The 23008-nt window shown below is 40.9% G+C and overlaps 1 protein-coding gene across 1 annotated transcript in view; it reads left to right on the forward strand.

Moving 5' to 3' along the window:
* Nucleotides 1-23008, forward strand: part of BMP3 (bone morphogenetic protein 3) — a 185574-nt gene that overhangs the window by 45967 nt on the left and 116599 nt on the right. Inside the window, exon 2 of the mRNA XM_054065757.1 lies at nt 11481-11573. Coding sequence (XP_053921732.1) covers nt 11519-11573 — 55 coding nt within the window. The 5' untranslated portion in view covers nt 11481-11518. The remainder of the gene's footprint in view (nt 1-11480; nt 11574-23008) is intronic.

Raw genomic sequence — 23008 nt, forward strand, 5'->3', positions numbered from 1 at the left:
ACAGATCACTTCTCCATTGTGGGTGGCAGAGACAGTCCCTAGAGATGTTTTATTGATAGGCCATTAGCAAATATGTCAGTTAGAAACAATGAAAGATCAGATTGTTTTTCTTTCACTTCGTTGGAGGTTCAGTTTCCAAACAGTAAATTATTTCAATGTGATACAAAGGAGGTTTGATGTCTTCTGATTGCTTTCAGTATGTAAGACAGACTTCTTGCAGTGTTGATGGATTAGAGAAATAAGACAGTGGAAGTACAGGGTTTCGGTGTTCTAATTTAGAGTTAACCGAGTAATCTGCACAAACCCCATCCTAAGTAACCATTTTCTGAAATAACGGGGATTGACGTGACTGGTGCTGGTCAGAAAAAAATAGCAGCTCTGTTATCTTTTTGGCTATGCTAGATAGGTTATACGGAACCTGGCCTTGAGAATCTGTGGGGGTGGATGTGTCGAATGTAATTTTGTGAACAAGCTTGGCAACCTAAGTTCTTCTAAAATTGTCGAAAATTTTTTATCGCTTTGACCACAAGCTTTGATTTTTCCTGATGAGTTCTCAGCACTTGCTGAAAGTCAGGGTCACTTGAGAAGAACACCATGGGTTATTAGTCTGCGGTCACTCCAAGCAATATCTGCTGCTGTACCTTTAAATCCACGCACCTTGCCAACAGATAACTAGATTTGTAGATTTTAAGTGCCGTGTTATTTAGGTTTTTCAAGAGAGCTTGTGTAATGCTATGAGTAACATTTATTCACCGCTTACAAATCAGCTGCATAGCACATTTGCTATATAAAACCATCTTCTCCTGCACGGTGCTTTCCATTTGCTTTGTTGCTCTCAGAAACATCTCTGCTGGCCCAGAGGGCCTTCCTGTGTTTGAGACTTTGGGCCACAGTTAAGTTGCATGGGGCTTACTATCCAAAGGATAACAATATGTTTTGCCTCAGGGGTATAGGCTCTTGACGGCTGGTGTTTTAAAGTGAGATTCGTGTTCTTCCTTTTGTCTTATTTCCTATTGTTATGTCAGAAATGGAGGCTGTTACAAGTGCCTCCTTCTTCCTTTAGTTTCTGAGAGTGTCTATTTTTAACCTCTGCTAAAGGAATAGCTTGGAGGATTGGAGAGAATGTGCAGAATTAACTTATTAATGGACAGTGACAGTTTCTCTGGTCACTTTTTCTTGGAGGCACTACGTCTCTGAAAGCATCGCAAAATAAATCCTGTTTAGAGCTGCGTAAAAAGGTTACCTAGATCTTTGGTAATAAAAATAACTGATAGTACAGTGTAATACTGGAAAAAAAATGGCAAATGCTAATGATTGTGAAGCAAGGTAGTAAAAATGGCAAAAATACTATCAATTAGATAAGAGCCTGTAGTCTTGTTGCAAATCCCACTGGATTTAAATGAATAGATCTTTAGCTTGAGAGGCATAATTATATCAGATATATTTTTAGAAAATCATATGCACAGAATATCTTGCTTTTAGACTTTTTTCAGTCTCTTTTTAATGGTATGCTTGCTAACACTTTACAAATAATTGTGCAATCCAATAAAGGTATGCTATAGCCTGTCCTCAGAACGCTAGAGTTTTGCCTGCATTTACTTGCCTGACTTGCTGCAGGCCCATGTAAAGGTGTTATTTCTGTCATTGTTTATTTTTACTTTGGTGAATTCTGTTTGCTTGAGCAGATATACACAGGGACGTAATAAGAATGAATATTTTCATAGAGCTTATTTTTTTCTATTTACCTGAGTATCAGCATTTCAAAGTGAAACTATCTTTCTTTTGCTCGAGGGTAAATTCTAACCCAGCTGCTAGCTCCACTCCAAAATGGGTGCCCCCCCTGCTTTCATCTCTGTCAAGACCATTTTCCTCCCAGGAAAAGCACGGGACAGTTCACGTGAGCACATTATCTTTGAAAATCCTGAGCAAAACATGATGTAAGTCTGCAGCATAGAAGAAATTAATTTGATTTTTTTCCACTTTTGTCTGTTAACTTGGGGACATGGCTTGGGGAGTGGATGTGTATGTATACCAAGCACTGCAGAATGTTATTTCGAACTACAGATTCCTGTGCAAGGCCCGAGTGGGTGAAGTACGGCATAGGGGAAATGTCCTCCTCTGCCAGAGGGTTAGCCAGCGCTGCTGGTGCTCATGGGGCGGGAGCCAGGCTGCTGGGGCCCGCTGACCTGCCTTTTCTGGACTGCTTTGCTGTCCCTCTGTGGGAATGCAGAGGGGTGCCCTGGGACAAGAGAGCTGAATAAGGACCAGATATGTTTGATATGTGGGTGACTTCACTGTATCTTCTTTTAGGCTTCTAGATAAACATCTCAGTTATGCTTTCTAGATGCTTATGGTTTCAGTGCTTATATCGGAGCCCTATCAAGAGTTTGCAGACAGCTGAAAACAAGTTCTGTCTGGGTTTGTTGTTGCTTCAGGCGTCTGGATTTGAAATCTTGCAGCAGCTGTAGAAGAACAGGATGGTGGCTTTATATGTGAGGTCAGGATGGAGTTAGGCTCTCAGGGACACTGAGAGGGGTGAATTATAGGTAGAGGAGATCCCTGAACTGCTTTAATTGCTGTCAGATGCATCTAGAAGGTGCTTAGTTTTCTCCATTAATGGTGTAAGACTGCTGATAGAATTGACGCATAACAGTACCTTAAAACTTTTTTTTTTTTCCCCCCCTCACAAAAGTGTCACTGGAAAACTTGGTGGTGTGATATTAGAGAGTCTTTGGTCGGTTGGTTTCAGCATCACTATTTTTATTCCTTACAATCCATACAAGAAATGGAGAATGCTTTCTAAAGGACAGGTGTTTCTGTTTGTGATGTGTGGTTAAAGTTGAGGAAAGCAGTGCCATAAATGCAGGAATTGCTGGGTAATCATGTGTTATGCAGAAGGATGAAGAAAGTATAGACAGAGCGCAGATACTGCTGGCACTGTCTGGCCTCAAATCTATGACACTTGTAGTGCAGGTGACTGCATCTCTTAAAGTCAGGAGTGCAGGCCTGAGTGATTTCATCCTAGTATGTTCTCTTCTCTCCTGAGCAGTACTCCTGGGATTTTTCATGTCCCTTGGTTGCCTCGAAGGTCTGTCTATTTCTTCAGCTAGTCAGTCTTTTAAAAATCATTTTGTGCTACACTACCCATAATGAAACTTGTTTATCTGTAAAGAAACACACCTTGCCTTTCTCTATCTGGATTCAAGTCCACCCATTAGGTATTTTCCAGATGAATGACTAGATGAATGCTTGCAAACAAACACATTGCTCTTTAGGGAATGACTTTCTTAACTCTGCATCGCTGTGATCTGGGCTTGACTTAGTAGTTAGGCAGTTGCATTTTACCCTGTTGCTAACCTGTGGTACAGTAGTGATAACTTGTTTGGGTGTTAATTATCTCTATGTTCTGTTCATTACTGTCACTTGACATTTGCGCACTCCTACCCTCGTGCTTCTGCGGTGATCTTCTACTTTTTTTTTTCCTTTTATTTAAGATGGTAACTTGTAATGTTAATCTGTATGTACAGCTGTTAATCACTGCTTGCATAAAGCCTCCATACTACAAACCATAAGCTTAGTTTAATGTCTGAATTGGACTTGTTTGTTGTGTTTGACAGTGGGCCTGCTGGGTTTGGACCTTGTTTATTTTGTCACAGCTAAAATACCTGAGTGCACAGTGGCAGCTGTAGTAAATGTTATGTTTTCATTAATAGTCAATGCTTTTGTTCTTCTCAGCTCTAAGTCCAGGTCTAACCACTGTGTTGTCCTGAATTCTTTGTAATTGTTGTTTGAGCTTGAAAAGCCCTTCACCTGCCCTAGTGTAACCTGTTGAGCAATCCCACATGCATATCTACCACGTAATAGGGCCTTAGGATTTAATAGGAATATTGAATACAAGGGCAAACGGAGATGCCTAACTTCTGGCTTCCTTCTCGTTTGCATAATAGGAGCCAAGTAATTAAAGTGGAACATGGTCAGGCAGCCAAGCAGAAAACAAGATAAGTGCACCTCATTTAAGTGTGCTGCCTTAAATCTTTTTGCTTCAGAAGTATATTTTTCCCTCAGAAAAATTTGGCATTGAAAATTGAGCTTTTGGGAGGTTGAGCAAGCAGGTGTGTACTGGCTTTCCCTGTTCCATTTGAACTTCCTTTTTCCAAGTGTTTGTGTCTGTCTGCTATTGCTCCAGCCTTATTTCTAGCAGTACACTGATTTTGTCAGTTGTTTGGAGGAAACTGGGAGCAGCCTCTGGCCGTTGTGTATGTTTCTTGACCTCTTTTTGTTCATCCAGCAGTTCGCTCCACAGTGCAATGTCTCTCTGTCTAAGGCAGCAAATTTTGGGGTAAGAAAGCCAAGGAAGCAGAGGAGCGTGAAGGAGTCTTCAACTTTATGTTATATTAAAGCATTGGCTGGCTCTGGTGTGAATGCATTCTACCTGCAAGACTATTAACATTTATTTAAAAGCAGCAAATACAGACGACCTTCTTTAGTCTGTGGGAAAAGCTAAGAGCGATACTTTTGTTCTTGGTGTATCTGGAACGGACATGGAGAGTAGGTCTAGGGAAAGAGCAGAAGTCAGATGAGAGTCATGCCTAATACTTGGGTAACTGTGATGTGATGGTAGTCAGCAGCAAAAGTTGGACAGACTATGGGGTCAGGAGTGGAGCAGAATTGGTTCCTTTAAAGATTATGTCTCTGTCGCTTTGTCCGGAAGCAAACTTCATCTGGTTGTTATGACAAATTCTCTGTGGTACTGGAAATAAAGATTAACTGATTCACCCCTACTGTTGTACCCGTTAGTAAAATGTTAATATCTTCCCATTAAATAGATTTAAAAAGCCGTCTCTTCTTGGCAGATAGCTAGTAAAACCTGACTGCTATGACCCTGATCCATCTGTGCATTTAAGTAACTATTTTTCTTTTGCCTGAAGTGTCCTGGAAGCTCTCCTTCTCTGTGGAAGGCACTGCTGTCAAACAAAGTAAGCTGTCTGTGTGAGCCAGGAGGCAAAGTGATTCAGTGACTGTCGCTTTGGTGCTGTGTGGCTCCTGCTGAGTGGCGGTAGCTCTTTATATCTCACTTTACTCAGGCAGAAATGAAGGACTGGGCTGTGAGACAGAGTTGAAGTGGTTAAGTGGTGTATGTTTCTCGGCATTGTGAGTAAGAGTTTTTGTCTGAGAACTTCAACTTCAGGGCACAGCTTTCAAGGTTTAAGTTTGTTTGGCTTCATAGGAGAAAGGTTGTAACTGTATTGAGGTAGCTCATAAAATCTGCTCGGCCTGTCCAGTGAACGGCCTCTTGATGAGTATCTTTATTGCCATGTATAAGTTTCTCCATTACTAATAACATCCCAATTCCAAGTTCGGCTGAATTTCCAGCAATATAGTTGTACACAATAAAATCACAGGTGCTTCATTCTGTTTATACTGAATTGAAGTCCTTTTGTGACCAGAAAAGGTAAATATGGTAGAATATGTCTTATGTAGCTGGTCAGGGGTTTCTTCTGTGCTTTTGCACATCTGATACTGTGGTTGTTTAGTTCTGCATCTCAGCTCCTATTCTGTAACTACTTGTGAAAAAAAATTGTTAATGGGATTAGACATCCCACAGCCATCCCTAGATCTGTTTTTATTCAACAGAGTCTTCAGTTCTGCATGTGACTTCAAAACTACAGACTCAAATGCGGTAGGCGATTCCTTTAGCCCTACGTCTTAAGCAGGCATTCCCAGAGATCACTGATAGCTGGAAGAGGTCATTCCACCACTTAGTCAATTCATTGTTAGCTGGGACGCTCCCAACAGAGCTGAGACTTTCACGCTTGTTCTGGCTTCTGACAAATTCTCACAGCGTAGAGGAATTTGTTGAGTACTGGGCACTTCTGCACTGGCTGCTGTACTGCTCTGCTCTGAGTCCTCCATGTAGTGTGGGAAAAGGAGGTTCACGTGCAGCGGTGCTGGAAGCATCCTGGTAGACGGATGTACAAATGGCATGTCAGTATGCCCCAGCTGTCCTCAACTTCCCTCGCTTTTATCTTACTAAACACAAAATCGAAAAGAAGCTTTTTTCTTACAGGCAATGTAATAATTCCTATGAATTTTTGAAGAAGGTGAGTCTTTTCCTTGCTGCTTTCATAAGCAAAAGATTTGCAGCCTGAAGTACTCCTTTTCCTTGTAGTCGTGGGTGCAGCATCTATACAGTCCAAGAACCAGGTGGAACACTGGACAGTACAGCAGTATCTGCAGTTCCAGTCTGCTTTTGACAGAGGCACTGTTGAAAATTCCTGCAGCCCTGCAATGCTGTATAAATTCTGGATTTTTTTTTGAAAACAAAATTGTTTTTCATATCTACAAGTACAATTTTCCTGTTTGACAGAGTCATTCTGCAAGATGGCATTTGTAATTCCTATTTTGCTTATTAAAAAGTGTTAAACTTATTTTTGTGTTACTTGTCAATTCTATATCTTAAGATCAGTTCCTCAGTAGTAAGCAAAAGCAAGAATTAGATTGGAACAAGATGACTTTTGTTGTGCATCTGACATAATTCCCTAAGGTCTTGTTCTCACAAAGAAGTTAGATGGATTTTTTTTCTCCCATTTTTACATGTGGGTGTTTTATCTTGTTCTGCCTTGTCAGCAAAATTGTTTGATGAGAGTTTTGGAGGAGGTATTGGTCATGGGGATAACCGTGGGGAGGGCAAGAAATGCGGTTGTGATTGAGGTATGACGCTAGCAAGCGTCTAGATGCTAGGTCCTCTTCTTGCTGCTGGAAAAGGAGGGCTGTGTTTCTCTCCTAGCTTTTTGATGCCTTTCTGCAATGCAAACTGACAGTATTTTCTCACCGCGCAATACCTGAATGTGATCGTATTTCTCAAAACGATTCTTCTGCATGGCCTAGCAGCCACAGAAATTTGAATCAAGACCTCGCAGCTGTGGCCTACGTGAGGAGACTTGCTATGTTTATTTAGAAATAGTGTTTCATTTCTAGGTACAGACCTCTGCGTGTACAGTAGTCCAGATCCAGTTTGTAGTTTCAGTTGATGTTTTTGGTGGCTGTTTTTACCTTATTGTTTGAACGCAGTGGAAGTACTGCTGGAGAGTAGAGGACTGCATGCTGAGGGTCCGACTTGGACAGCACTCTATACATCAGTGATGGGGGTTTTTTTTCCACTTTTTTTCCCTTTTAATTTTGTCTTTTTAGCATGAAGGCAAACTTGTAGATGAATTCAGGTAATCGTGGTTTGAAGGGTCATGGTTCTCATTATCTGGTATCATTGTAGTTTGAAGACACTTTGTATTGTTTTTTTAAAATTAAAAATGATGACACCATGCAGTAAAAATTAGCTATCCGTATGTTTTTGTGTATCAGTCTTGGCAATGGCCTTCATACTTCCTTTATCCTTACCCTGGTAGCATGTGGTAAGTCAGCCAGAAACTGCATTCTTTCTTTGCTGATCTTTACTAGGATTTTAGTGGGTGTTGGCTGCCTTGGCATGGGTGTTTTTTGAACTTCTCAGCCTGTTTGAGGTGAGTTAGCCGAAAGGGTCAAGTATGCTTGCAGGGTTAGGTCTGTCGGGAAGGGAGGGAAGGCCTGAGAACATGAATTGAGTAAGTCTCAAGCCAGTACCATACTTACATCAGGCTGCCTGCAGAACCACACTGACATTTGATGAAAGCAGTAATCTTCTGTGGAGGTGGTGCCCTTTCTCATCCTTGCAGGGAGGACTGGCTAGTGAAAAGCAGGTTGGCCAAGTATTAGTCCACATTGCTACATTGTCTGAATGTTTCTCTGTGCCTTTTTTTAAATGCTTAGGAGTGGCAGGCAGCCTTCCTGTGTTTTCCCACATTGAGCTGGAGCAGTAGAATCATCCCATCTTTTCAGAGTGGAAGGTAATTCTTAAGGAAACTGAGGAAATTGCCAAGCTTGTGCTGCTGTTTGTGACAGAGTGGGATGATGAACTTGGATCTTTCTTGTACCAGCCCCTGTCTCTAAGCTATATAAGGGAGTACAGTTGTCTCTCCCTTCTTTTTAAAGCATGCATACCTCACGTAGAGAAAACAATCACACATCTGATGTCTTGGAACAGCGTTTGATAGTCCTGCCTTGGGACACAATGCTGTCAGTGCGTGGCACCGGGCAATTGAAACTTCAAGTGGTTTAAAATGAAAATAGCATCTCTTGATATGAGTGAAAAACTTTGGGCTTGAGTTCTTAGGGCTGTGTTCCCACTAATCCTGGGGCAGGTGTTTGCAAAACACAGCTGCCTTGCACAAGTTAGGTGAGAACATGCATTGCAGTCTGTCTTTCTGCTGAAATGGAACATGGAGTGCACTTCTGAAGGAATAACAGCGTGACTGTTAGATGTTCTTTCCATTATCTCAATTTGATAAAGAGCATTCTTCAGGTCAACAGGGCGCTCTCAAAGTTAAACGACATTGTTCTGTTTCCAACTGTGACTCCAGTGCTCTCAGGAAAAGCCCAAAGGGCAGAATGTAGGAAATTGAAGTTAATGAAGCGCTGGGAAACTATAACAAAATTGATAAAAGCGGCATAGCCTGTCAAAATGAGAACTGAGGAGCCCTAAAGCAAGTTCAAATAGAGCTCACTTTTTTCTGCTTCACTGATACCTTCCAGTGAAGACGGAAAACGCATGCTACAAGTAAGCAATGTCTGAACAGAGAATGTGAGAAGCCTATGTGGGGTGGTGAAAGATACTAGGAGCTCTTAGAAGGTGGAGAGCAAGTTGAAAGGAACAAGACAGTGTGGAAATGTACAGTTTCGTAAGTGAAACTTTGAGCATTATAAAATGAGAACTGTATTTATGGAATTAAAACAAAAAACCACTAGTTACTAGCGTGAATATCACCAGAAATTTCTGTACCCAAACAAGCTCCTTGAGAAAAGTATCCCTTCTCTGCCTTCTAAACTAATACTATATCTCAGTATTGCTTCTGTTGAAGGATACTGTAGTGAGGAGTGGTACTGATTGTTAATGCTTCCTCTTTTGTGCACACAGTAGAAATGTATCTTAAGGAGGGGAGAGGTTAATATAGAAATGAATATCCAACACAACTTGTTATGGAGTGTTTGCCACCAGATTAGTGACAATAATAACATTTTTGAAGAAGTGTTATGTTATCTTTGGATGTGTTGCTTAATGTTTGCATGTCTGATTCCCATTTGAAAAATGAGAATAGTAACCTTCTCCTGTATTTTACCTTTTCTACCAGACTTTTCTGTGCCTGAGTGCTTTCAAAGTTCACCAAGAGGGTTGTATGGCAACTAGCATAGTAACGTCCTGTTTGTGGTGTGGGCCTCTACCCACTTGGTGCAGATAATAATTAAAAATATCAGTCAGAAACGCACAGTGATGAGTACAGGTGACTGTGGTTTGCATCAGAATGCCTTATAGACTGATGCTGCTGCCTCGTAAATCGGGCTCCCACTCTGAAGCATCCTTCAGCAAGCGTGCTGATGTATGAACTGAATGGTGGTACTTTCGTGCAGCACGTGAACATTATGGTTTCATGTGTGATGCCTGAGATGCATGAATTTCTGCTAATACTAAGATATTTTGTGCTTTCCATTTCAAGGGCTGTTGTAACCTGCAGGCATGTTTTCTGTACTGCTATATATTATAATTTGTAATCTTTTCTAGTTTTGTGAAGGACAAAATATTGTTTAGGAAGTGATTTTTTTTTTTAAAAAAAGATCATTTAAACAGGAATTCAGCTGTTTAGCTCGTGCCCAGCTAAGTAACCTTCACCAGACAGCAGTAGCGTTTGGTGGGTGCTAGTGAATTCCTCGTTGCTCTTCCCTGCTCAGAGAACTCTCTCGTCTCACCTAGGTAGGAAGGTAGAACAAATATTTACTTGGCCTTTGGGAATTCCTAATTAGTCACACCCCAAGACTTCAGACTCTTTATGTGGGAGGGAGCTTTTGCAGGGTGGAATGCCTTGTTCTTCTCTTCTCCCTCTTCTGCTGTGATGGTAAACTAGAGTGCGGAGAATGTATGTGCTGCTGTGGCAGGGAGAGAAGAAGGTCCTTCCTGTCTCAAAGACTGGCTGATAATAAATGCCCCCATAAATGGTGCATCTTTATAGTGAATGTGTGGCCTTATTCAGATGAGAACTGTGTCCAATTGAGGCCTTTAAAAATCAGTTTGGTGCACACTATGTCTCTAGAAGCTTTCCATTCTTTGTGCGCAGTTTATTACAGTCAAACTGGTTTTTATAAACCAGTTCAACATGAATATGTGTCTGCAGAGGCTTGCCATTCCTTATGCACAGCTTAGGTCAGGTCAGTTAGTAATCGATTACATTTGATACTTTAAATGAGGTTCAAGCCAGCCTTTAGAATATTCATGTGACCTTTTTTTTATTGTTTTAACTGCATTAATTGAAAATCTTCCTTTAGGTAAATGAGTATACTTTTCTTGTGTGGACAAACCCCAAGAGGAAAGACTTATCTCTGAGCTGGGATAGTGAGGCAGAGGATGTACATCCCAAGAGGCAAAGAAGTGAAGAATACCAAGACTCAAAAGAAATAACATAGACATTTGTGCAGGAAATAAAGGAATAAATTCTTGTCAGTTAATAGAAAGTGGAAAGTCTACCAAGGAGCTCTTTCTCCCTACCTCAGGAAATAATAGTTGCTTAGATGCTGGTAGATCCTTCCAGATACTGGAGTTTTAGAATTCAGGCTTTAAGTGTTAAGCTCCTTGTTCTTTGTAACACTCTTGGTTTTGAAATCTATAAAGGTTTACCTCAGAATAGCCTAAGGCTATTGCTATTTTCTTTGAAGTCCAAATTTAACAGCGATACCTGCTGGTATTTTTTATCCAGTAATAGTAAACGTTCTTCATCTGATGTGTGTGTCCTCTTTTGGGCTGTTTGAGTTCTAGGGCACTATATTCAAAGGCTAAAAAGTGCTTTTCAGTGTACAGTATCCTTTCTTGTGTTTTTTCTCCTCCCCTGCTCAGCTCCATTTTTCTGTGGAGCCGAACTGTTTTTTTTCTTTTTATGCGTTGTAGTTAAGCATACAGAAAATATATTGACCCTGCCACAGTCTAATTTTGCAGTAGTTCATTTGATTAGTGGCTGGCTGAAAAATAAGGTAGTAAGTTTATTTAACTTCATATTGGTACACTGGGAAAATTTGGTGTTCTTATGTAAACATGAAATTAGTCATAATTCCAGAAAGGTAAAATAAATGCTTTGATTACTCCAGATATTTAATGTAAAATGTGTGTTAGAAGAAGTCACCTTTTGATAAACTACTCTTATGTTGTACATCTGCAGTAGTGATGGATTTTGTAGTTTGTAAAAGCAGAACAGACGATAGATGAATTGGCTACGGTAGAGTGAAGACTGTCACTTTATAGTCATGGAACAGTTAACCAATAGTGAACCCAAAGTTAGTGGCAATAATTAATAGTAGTAATTGTACCTGTTTTGTTCTTTTTTTTTTTTTTTTTTTTTTTCCCCTAGGTCACTAGCAAGTGTAGGAAAAGAACCGAAAGACAACTATGAACTGGTGGAAAGAAGCAGCAAATCATACAGGAAAAAATTCTGTGAATATCTGTGAGATTACAATCTTCTTAACAGTTTAAAATGAATGTGAATAGGACAATGAGATCTTTTACAGGAAGAGTTGAGGTGGGATATTTGAAAAAGATTATTTGATTTATGAGAGATTTCTTGAAACCTGGAAATTTCAGTGTTGATTTTTTTCCTTAAAATAAGAAAAGAGTCTGAAAACACTGCCCAGATATCTACAAAAGGTAAGTGAAAAACTGAAGGATACCAGAGGAAGACTATCTTGTGAAGAGCATTTTGATTTCATAACAAGTTGTAGCTTCCTGCCTTGCAAAATTTCTTTCCGTGTGCTTTAAATAGAGGAAGATGCAGCCTCATTGTTGAATCTGTCTGAAACTCATCAATATTGGTGTTGTTGGAGTTTCCCTTCTGAGTTTTGGTGGGGTGCTTGATGTGTTTGGTCTAACATGGGCAAGTGTTCTCAAAATGGCCATGTGCCTCCTGACTTAGCTGGCTTGTACACGCCAGCAAAGCTGTTGGTGCTCTGTGCTTTACTGGACCAGGATAAATGCTGGCAGAGGCCCCTTGGAAATCTCTTCTGCTTTGTCCGTCACTCACGTACATTTATGTAGGTATACTGGGAGACAGCGTTGCTGAAGTTTAAATTGCCACTTGTAAATATAGCTAGTTCGATATCCTTCAGTTTAAAGGGAGGATGTTCCTATATGCTTGGATATTTAATAGCTTTAGTTTTGCACAAAGGAGTGTTTGTGCCAGTGTGCTGTGCAAGGAGGGAAGCTTTGAGTTTCACTATTTAGGTTCAATCTGCTTTCATTTAAACTCTAACACAATTTAAAATGAGCCCAGAATGATCATCTTAGTGTTACTGCAGTGTTTAGATAAAATAACTGTTTCTTACCTTCTTTATGGGGCAGCAGGAGCTGGATTTCTATCTGCTAGATTGCCTCTTGTGCTAAAGAAAAAATAACAAAAGTGACTGCAAAGGCATCACTGGGCATTCTGGAAGTCAAAAGTGATTGTGGTCTTATTTCCTGGTTGTGCTTGCTTAGGAAATTGTTCAGGTATACACTAATGATTTCTTTCCTTCCTTGGACTCTCCTAGTTGAAGCAAAAGCATAACTCCCCTCCCTTCTTATAATTCAAGGCTTGATATTTATTCTTCCATAGCCAACTAAATAATTTCTATGGTTTTCAGAGGAAAAGCCACCTGAAGTGAGCTTATGCAACATATGCGACCAAACTTTTTCATGAAACTTGGAACACCTTGTGTGTTCAGCTGCCTGGGAACTGGGCTTGTTGGAATAGCTAGGGGTTTCTACAGGAGAAATAGGACACTGAATTTGAAGTGTGTGGCCAAAATGAGATAGGGTGGAACAACGCTGTGGTGGTTTAGCCTTTAAAATTGAAGCGCTCTGACTTACTCCATATATTTACTGCAATATTTAAAAACAAACAAGTGACCCAACCCGAAGGAATTACTAAGCATTCTCTTTCTTGCTATAGTTTCCAGAGCATCCTATAAATGACATAGAACTTCTTCATTGTACAGATGGAGGGCATGACTGACTTATGCAGAGCCTTTAGGCACAGAAAAGGGCTGTGAGTTTATATGACAGATATTCCTTGCTCTGTGTAACGGCAGCAGGGCTGATCTCAGCACTTCAAGCTGTCTGAGTTCTCCCTATGGATTGATTCCAGTCCCCTCACTGTGCTGACAGGGTGCTGCCTGTATCTAGGGGTGAAATGAAATGTGCTTTTTGTTACTGTGGAGGGCCTATGAGGAAAGAGTGAACAGTTGAGGTCAGTAATAGGCTTCTGAGTCTTTTGGGCATGGTTGGTGGCATTTGTGTAGCACCTGAAACTGGATCCAGTGCAGTCTGAGACCTCTGGAAGCTTCATATGCCCCTCTTCAGGTGAAACTCAGCCCTCAGAAACCTGAACGGGAAAGGGTAGAGTAGGTTCATATACTTTTTTTTTTTTCTTCCTTTTTTTTTTTTGTTTTACACGTCAGTTTGGGGTGATTGATTGTTTTTGTTTGTTTGTTTGTTTTTCTTGTTTTGTGTTTCTGATCCTCTGATGTCCTGATATACTGAGCTAGTGTGGTTTCTCTCTCTGTTCCTGTGTTGTGTATCCTTATGATGCTGCTGCAGAAGATATTGGAAAAGCGGGCAGGAGCCATCACAGCCGTGTTAAGCGTAGCTTGGTTTCAGAAAGCACTAGGAAGGTCGTAGTGCTCTGCCTGCTGAGTTACATGCGGGGCTCTAAGTAAAAAACCTAGCCCATAATTTATCTACCTTAATTAAAATAAAAATAATAAAAAAGTACATAGTAAGCATCCTGTCGAAGTGAAGACAGCTGGTTTCTGTTCCCAAGCTCTCAGGCCTCCTACAGTGATACAATTTGTAGCCCCCCAAAACAGCCTCTAGTTATGTATTAGATTTTGGAACAGTGAGTGTTATTACAAGCTATTTAGTACATACCTAGATACAATGAAGTATATCGTGTGCAAGATCAGGCTCAAATCTGACTCTTCTGCAGTTTGCTGGTTCACAGGAGACCCCATAGTATTTTGTTAATAAACTTAAATGTGGGAGCATGTTTCAAATAGTGATTCAGAACACAAACCTGTTGGCTGCGATCATAAATGCACCCAAAAGATGCTTTTGGCTTTTGCTATTGGATACCTAATGAACCCATCTTTGCTGTTTTTATCTTGACAGTGCCACCTTTTAGTAGGGCTGTATATTTTTAGAGGTTGCACTTGGGCTTTAAGACCACGTAAGACTTTAACTTTTCTCAGTGCACCCAAATAAGGCTGTACAGGGCTTTGTGATCTACCTCAAAAATCACTGCACATGTGTCAGCATTGTCAGGATGAGATTATGTGCACAGAAGAACTTAAACCTACTCAATGGGATTACCTACTTTAGAGCTAGACTTCGGGGTTGCTGCAGAAATGGGAGATGAACAGAAAAAAAAAAAAAGATTTTCGTAAGCTGAGTAAATGTGATATTGTCAAAGCTTTTTGTAATTTTACTTTGTTCAGACATCATCCACAACAAGGCTCAGCCCTTTAGATAAGCTTTAGCAGCATTTCTACATGTCACAATGATGGGTTTATTGCATCTAGGAGATGTGGTGAATGGTGTTAGTGCTCTCATCTGATGTTGCCAGTGTGAGCCCTGCTGGTATGTCTGGACTCTTAGAGATCAGCCTCTGCCAGGAGATGATTTTCTGTTTGTCTTCTCTGGACACTAAGACAGCATATTTTATTTATACCAAAATATTCAACAAGAACAACAAAACCACCTCAGACTCCTCCCCCTTCCCTTCCTTCCCCCCCCCCAACCAAAAAGCACCATCCAACACCAAAACCCACAAAACTAGAGTAAAACTATTCAAGCAAAAAAAACCAAGAAAAGCCTAACGAAATAAAACTAGGCCCAAAAAAAGTGTAATAAAAAAGTGCATTAAAATGTTTCCTCTTTTTTCCTACATAGAGTAGGGAGAGGAGGATTCAAAAGCATATAGTCTTGAAAACTGCAGTTCACTTTTCATTGAGAAATACCCCTCTCCCAGCTCTGGTTGGTTAGTCTGTATGGCTAGATTAGCCCAGTTTCCCATTTCCTCTCTGTTTTATTTGGCTTTTGCAGGTCATCTGTGTGTCAAGTTGATCTGGGGGGTAATTCTCTAAAATGAGCCTGTCACTACAGAAGCGTTGCATGTATTTTATTATTGACAAATTTGATTAAAAAACTTGATCCTAAAAGGTTTATGTGAGGCATAAGATGTATGAGGTAGAGAACAGTTGTAAAAAATGAGCACGAGCTGCAGGGTGAGGTAACTGTGGGCTACTGGGGGATTTGAGCAGTACTGATGAACTCTGTGTTCTCATAAATAAGAAATCGCCTGAAATCCAGCGCAAGCCTCAAGATCAGATGAACTCAGCAGGCAGACAGGTCCTGACTTCTTTACACAGGTGTACGTTTACCATGTCTAGCCCTCACCTCTGCTCTGGTATGCATGAAATATTACTTGTTTGTTCAGGGTGATAAAGGGCTCTGTGAATATCATCATTTGTGTTTACAAATGCCTCAGGAAATTATGCAATACTCGGGAACTCCTTCTTGTGTCCCAGAGCAAGTTTCTCGGTTAGTGTGCAAGTAGCTTGAGGCTGATCTTTTGGGAGAGGCTTGGGGTCATGGGGCAGAGAGGAAGACTGCAGCTACACTCCTGTGTCTGAAGACATAGCTACCTTGTAAGTTTGCATTTGGATTTCATGGCAATTGGAATGTATTGTAGTTATATTCTCGTGGGCATCGGCGCGAGGATCAAAAGTGGTTAGGCAGTGCAAGTAATTAGGTGGAGTCTGTTGATGGAAATTAGGGTCATGTAGTTAGCTAGGGATTCATCCTCCCTCCCCCTCTTCCACTGACTGTGGTGAAAAAAGATTTCCACAGAAAACACCTCAAACACCATCCCACTTTCCTTCTTACCCTCTCTCCTTCCCCCCTGCCTTTCACTCCTCAAAACAGCAACAAAAAACCCAACAAAAGGCCTGATGATACTGTTCTCAGTCGTCTTACAGCTACAATCAGGAGACCAGATTAAATTCATGCCTAGTAGAGTGGAACTGGTTTATTTTTTTCTGCACTGAGTGTTGGCTGTGACAGCCAATGACTTGGCCTTTTCGCTTTGAAATATGTCTGTTATTGAACCTGTATATAAGCACTTGTTACAGCTTGTTCCTCTGGAGTCATTCAAAGCAACCACTGTAGTTGCCTTGGAAAAACTCATCAATTAGGCATCTTCTCACAGAACTTTTTCCTGCTTTGAGAACTCCGTGAAGCGTAAGATTGCATTGTATATGACCAGCAATATTGCGCTGACATGATCTCTTGCCCTTTACTATTTCACAACGTCTATGAAAGGTTTCTTCTCTTGAAAAAGAGGGTATTATACCAATATCTTTTAACTGAACCCATATTTGTCTGTTTAATAAACCACTGTGATAAATTCCACAAGTCATGCAGGTAATCATGGCTGAATTTCAAGCAAATCACTTCTGCCCTTGAAATATAAGATGTAGATCAAATCCCATGCCACTGGAAAGAGTATAGTATGAGAGTGATGAAACTGTTTCCTGGACATATATGTAATCTTTTTATTTCATCTCTTGACGGCTTAGTATGCCTTTTTTTTCTGAAGTAAAAGGGGTAGAGATGTCTGGAAATTGAGTTACTTGCTGAGACTTCTTGCGCAGTTGAGAAGCAGAACCTTTATTCTTTCCGTCCTACCTCAAGAAATCATAGCTGTGAATACCTGCTACTGTAAGTGTCCTACATCCTGATGCAGGTTTGGCTACAGGTGTAAAGGAGTATAAAAGCAATTGGAATGCTTGGAAATGGGGCTGTTGGATCTAGAGTTGTCTGAACCTCAAATGCAGCTGCTAGGAAGGTGGCTGTACATCTGTGGTGTAGTTTTATTTCTGTTACTCCATTTGTAGGAACACAAAGTACTGTCAGCAGAAAGGGGATGAGAAAACAAGCAAAGAATGTTAGGTAAAATGTTATACAGCTTGCTAAGGCACTTCTTAAGTTTGGTTGGTTGGTTTTTTTTTGGTTTTTTTTTTTTTTTTTGTTTATCAAATCTGTTCTGGAGAAATATATCTTTAAAAGGGCCAGGTAATAAAATTATTATTCCCCTGCCCAAGATTCCTTCTCTGTAAGTCATAGGCACAGTATCATGGATTAAATGAAATTAAAATTGTTCAATTTCAGTGTGGATTGTAGATAATTTTCAACACCTAAAAATTGCATGATTAGATAGTATGGATTTTCCTTCAGAAGATTGCAAAACCGATAATCTGTGTAGAAAAGCAAGTGGAAAAAGAGGAGAAATATAGAGTGTTTTTTATTTCTTCATTTTTTTTCTGTCATTTGTTGCAAGTGATGCGAGAGTTAGGAGAGCTGAGTACATTTCATAGAATACATGAATTGTATTGTTTTAATGACATCACAGCTGTGAACAACTGCAGATTGGGCTGCGGCACACAATTGTGTTTTGGATCAGCTGCCAGGAAGGCACCGGGCATATTATTTAAATGGTTTTATGGTTCACTTCATCAAAATGCATAATTCTGTTAACTGCTATTAATTCAGGATGAATTAATCTTCCTTGAAAAAACTCATAGTTGGTTTTGTCTCAGCAATTTTGGGTTCCTTATAAAGACAGCTTGACAGGGACTGATGGGTGATCGCATCCGTGTTTGCGATGCCCTGTCTGCATTAGCAGATGCAGAAGGACAAGGAGACTAATTTTGGAACAATGTTTCTCAGTGCATCCCACTACCTACACGTTGACCTGCTGTCACAGAGCAATCTTGGTATGCACTTACTGGCTTTCAGTGGAAAAAAGGAGACACAAAACAAGAAGCTGGGCTCCAGGGGCACCATCCTCTTGCAGCCAATTGGGTTTTGCCATCAGACCACTGCTATTGTGATGTTAAGATCCCCAAACACATATGTTGTGGGGACAAGGGGTCTCTGGCTCCAGGTGTTCTGTTGTTGAACTCCTGCTTTTCGTGTTGTGTTGGTGACCAACGCAACTGTAGCCTGAGTTCTCTCCTGAATAAGACCTCTACGACTGCCAAATTTTTACTATTTAACTGATTTCTTAAATGCAGCCAACCCAGAAAAGAATGCTAATGATGGCAGGAAAATAGGTGTCATTACAAAATGTGTTATAGAGAGATAGAGCAAATGTATGTGGCAGTTCAGCTTACTTAATTTGTGACAGTGGGGTGTGTTAAATACTAGCACTTGCGATTGAAAACTTCCATTGAGGCCTCTCGGCATGAATAAATAAAATTCTCAATAGGAAGAGAAACTCCTTGAAGTGGGCTATGCTTTGCTGAATCATCAAAGATCATGGCTAAAACACAAACGGGTGACCTCAGACTGTGAATAAATTAAACTGAGCCTACTGTTCTGTTTTCCTAAAGTAGCATAATTGGTCAATTCAGAAGATGGATTCTCAGTGTTGGGGTACTTGCATGAGTAAAATTAAACAGCCTTTTTAAGAAATACCTCTAAAAACTTTCTTTTGTTTTCCAAGAATGTCACGGTTTTGTGCTTTAGTTGTTGATGGAGTGGAGTTTATTGTGTGATCATTCCCATTTTTCTCAAATTGTGAATTTAAAAAAAAAGTTAAATATGTAGGTATGAGTGACTTTATAAATGCTTTAGGTAGAAATTATGCGTTTTTAGAGACTTCGCGTTGGGGTTAAATCACTAACTAAAATACACGAGGGAGGAAAAAAGGACTGAATGCCTTTCCCAAGTAACAGAGGAGCTCTGATTGGTTTTCAGTCTTGAGGCAGAGTCTTGTGAGACTTGCCCTTTTCTAAGTGATCGAAAAGGGGCTTTTTGGGACAGGCCCTTGTGTCGAGCAAAGACCCTCCAAAGGACTGGAGGGTTTGAGTAGTGGTGTAGGAGTTGTTGTTAGATGTTCTCTGGGCAGTTGGAAAACAAGCCCAAGTCTGTCATGTATCGCGTTGACTGTCTTCGGATGAGGAGCGGCTGTCCATAATTTCCTTTTTCCAAGGAAAAGGCAGTAGAGCTGCCGTCCTACCCTGTCTAGGAAAAGCAGCAGACCTTGGGGGTAGCACCTTCCTGATGGATGCTTTTGGAGTTCCTCTCCTCCAACTGACCCCGGGTCTCTTGGACTTTTTCATTTTTATTCTCTTGAGCTTATTTTACTTTCTAAAAGCTCAAGTGTCTGTTTAGTGATTCAAATGCGTGATTCATATTCCATGGTGATCCCAGGTTTTACTCGTACTTGGGGCCTGCAGGTATTTTTGGTGAGTGTGATGGCTGTTGAGTGAAAGTCATGGTTTGACAGCAGGACAACTCAAACTTCTTACCGCAGTGAGGAATGGCTTGTACAAAGCAGAGGACGAGAACTGGCTAGCTATGCACCGCAGCTGTCGATGTAGTGCTTTTGCTAGTTGGAAATGGAGGCTGAAGTTATGCCCCTGCAGAAGTCAGTGTATATTTTGATGCTATTGAGCTAAATGGATCACAAACACATCTTTTTAAGTGTACTGCTAAGCTATAGTTTTCCTTGAAACAGGAAACTATTTCTACGGGGGGGGGGGGGGGGGGGGGAATCTTCCGTGTGAATAAGGACCTTGGGCTGCACATCCGTCTTGATATTTCTCTGCTGCTGTCAGCTGCGTTCCTTCTGTGTTGAACTGCAAGCTGAATTTGATCTTAGATTTGCTTGGTGTTCTCAGCAGTAGCTTTTTTCCAGGTGTAAATGTGAGCCCAATGGGTGTTACAGCAGTTAAAACCAGTTACACCCAAGATCCCGGTAGGAGGTTGGTACATGTAACTCCAGAGGTACTTCTTTATCGTTCCTGGGAGCTCACAGAATGAATCTTTGTGAATGCCTTTGTAAGACACATTGTTAGTTCTCAGTAAATAACATGTGATTTAAGTGGAACACCTATTTTCTTAAATAGCATGCATGTGTTTTAACAGCCTTTTGGTGTTTGTTCTTCAGGATCATATTTCAGGTTCTATGTGTTTTATCATGGTAGTTTAAAACAAATAAACTGTGGTAAAAAAATATCGGGTTAGCTGAATGAAATACAATGGTACTGAGAAAAATGGTGATATTTTGAAAAATAATTTATTTTTTCTTTTTTGGTCACCAACTTTTAGAAATCATCATGCCCACTTGTGTTTGTTAGTGTTTTCAGCTCTTGAACCTTTACAATAGCAGTATTTCTCTCATCCTAACTGTAGAAAATAAAACTCAAACGCGTGGCTGCCTAATGTTACCAGACATGATGACTTTCATGTTGTGAGTTTTGATCTCTAAAGGAAGCAATGGGAAAAGGCACAAAGAGTTGATATGTGAAGGCTTTTAGTAGAAATGAATGAAATAAACAGCTATTCTGTCAATGGTTTATTTCACTTTTGCAAATTAATTAATGGTCTGATAAGTGAGAGTCAGTGAAAACAAGATGTAAGAAAAGGAATTTGAAGCATTACTGCAGGAAGTATAAGACAACAGCTGGGAATGAGAACTAATGGGCTTTAAAGGGTGTTCTGTATGTTATAGGCAATATTCCTAAATATTTCCCTCCTTAGCTTTTGAGTGATTATGTAGACCACCTTACCTTTTAATGTGAACAACTTTATAGCTGTACTTTGTGCTTATGGACTGTTGGATGTCACCAAGAATGAACTTAGTTACAAGGGGAAATTATCGCTTCTCTACACAGCGTTTCACTATGGTTGAATGTTTGATGAGAGCCGCCTCGTACCATGACAATGAATCGGCAAGTCACTGGATCGTCATACAGATTCTTGCTAAGTTACCCAGTCACCTCCTAATTCAAACCATTACAGAAAATTTAGTCGAAAGAGCATATGCTTTCATTATATTGTATTTTTCCTGAATTGTTGAGTAATAAATGACCCTAGCACATGCATAAAGTATGCATACAGGTTATTTTTTGTAGACCTAGAAAACAAATGAGGTCAACCACACGCATCAGTTGCAAATGACGAAGCGAAATAGATTGCTTTTATCTCGCAGGAACTTACAATGTGGTGACGCTGCAATACGTGAGAGATGTTCCGTTTCATGTGGAAATCACACCAGCGCAGCTGAAACACAGTATGTTAAAGATGATATACTGCACTTACCTGAGAACTCACTGGGAATATGAGAGCACTGTGTTATACAGCAGCTGGCCTTCCTACTTGGCTAAGCGCTCAGTACAGAGAGCATTCCTGGCAGTGGGTGTGTGACTGTGGCAGAACTGCTTTTTTAGCAGATTTGCTAACTCTGAAGGTTTTGCAACCCCAAAGTAACTTATAAGGAGCATTTTGTAGCTAGCTGGCCATGTTCAAAGAGCTTCAGACTGTAGTCGTGCCTATTTCCACCCCTCTCTTCTCTGAGGGAGGCTCTTGCCCCTGGGGCTGAGCTGAGGAGGGGACTCACAAGGTCAGGGAATGTGCATTAGGACAAAAGGCAGTCATAGTGGACACATGACATGCACCACATCTGATGGAGGGAGGGTGTAGGTATGCGTTTTGTGAAAATCTACGTTCTGCGTGTGTTATTCTTGAAACCAAAAAGTCATATTAAGGCAGGCAGTTCAGAAAAGTCCGTCTAGCAGGCACGATGGTATTTTGTGAAAATGAAATGCGTTCACTTCAATAATTTGAAAGCGTACCAATTATATAAAATCATAGAATTGTTACATTATAAAAACACTTCCATGATCATCAAGTCTAACTGCCAGCCCAGCATCACCATGCCTACAAAATCATAACCCAAAATGCCACGTATTCATGGTTTTGGAGGTCCTGGGATGGTGCCTCCACCATTTCCCTTGCCAGCCTGTTCCACTCTTTCAGGAAAGGAATTTTTCCTGATGTCTAATCTAAACCTCCACTGGTGCGACTTGAGGTCATTTCCTCTTGTCCTATTGCTTGTTATTTGGGAGAATGACAGCAACACCCACCTCACTACTCTCTCTCTTCACGCATCGGTAGAGAAAGGTCCGATAAGGTCTCCCCTCAGCCTCCTTTTCTCCAGGCTAGACAGCCCCAGTTCCCTCAAGTGTTTGCTGTAGCAGTTGGTGCCTAGACCCTTCACCAGCTTTGTTGTCCTTCTTTGGACATGATCCAGCCCCACAGTATCCTCCTTGTAGCGAGGTGCCCAAAAATGAACATGGGATTTGAGGTGCACCCTCACCAGTGCAGGGGATGATCCCTTCTTTAATATTGCTGCCTGTGCCATTTCCAATAGAAACCAGGATGCTGCTGGCCTTTTTGAACAGCTGGGCACACTGCTGGCTCATGTTTGGCCAGCTGTGGACCAACACCCCCAGGTGCTTTTTCCCCCGGCAGCTTTCCAGCCACTCTTTCTCAAACCTCTAGCTTTGCTTGGGGTGGTTGTGACTGAAGTGCAGGATCCAGTGCTCAGCCTTATTAAACCTCAGACAATTGACCTCCACCCATCAATCCAGCCTGTCCCGGTCATTCTTTGGAACCTTTGTGAGAGCACTCAATCCCTTCATCCACATCATTGATAATGATATTAAACAAGACTGACCCCAACACGTAGCCCTGGGGAACGATGCTTATGACCGGCTGCGAACCAGATTTAACTCGGTTCACTACAACTCTCCGGGTTTGCCGAACTAGCCAGTTTTTTTTACTCAGCAGAGAAAATTGTTTTTGTCACATCCTAAGCGCTTAGCAGTAGTGCTGGGAACAACCTTCTCTTCAGATACGTTGATCATGGGATCGCTCTGTTTCTGCAGTGCTCAAGTGATGGATGTGATGTGTGTGAGAAACTCTAACCTACTTTGCTTTCACAGAGCCTGTAAACTATTTCTTAAGTAGATGTAGTTCTCTCATGCTTAATTGTTTTAT

The sequence above is a fragment of the Cuculus canorus genome, chromosome 4, assembly GCF_017976375.1.
Source record: "Cuculus canorus isolate bCucCan1 chromosome 4, bCucCan1.pri, whole genome shotgun sequence".
NCBI classification, from domain to species: Eukaryota; Metazoa; Chordata; class Aves; order Cuculiformes; family Cuculidae; genus Cuculus; species Cuculus canorus.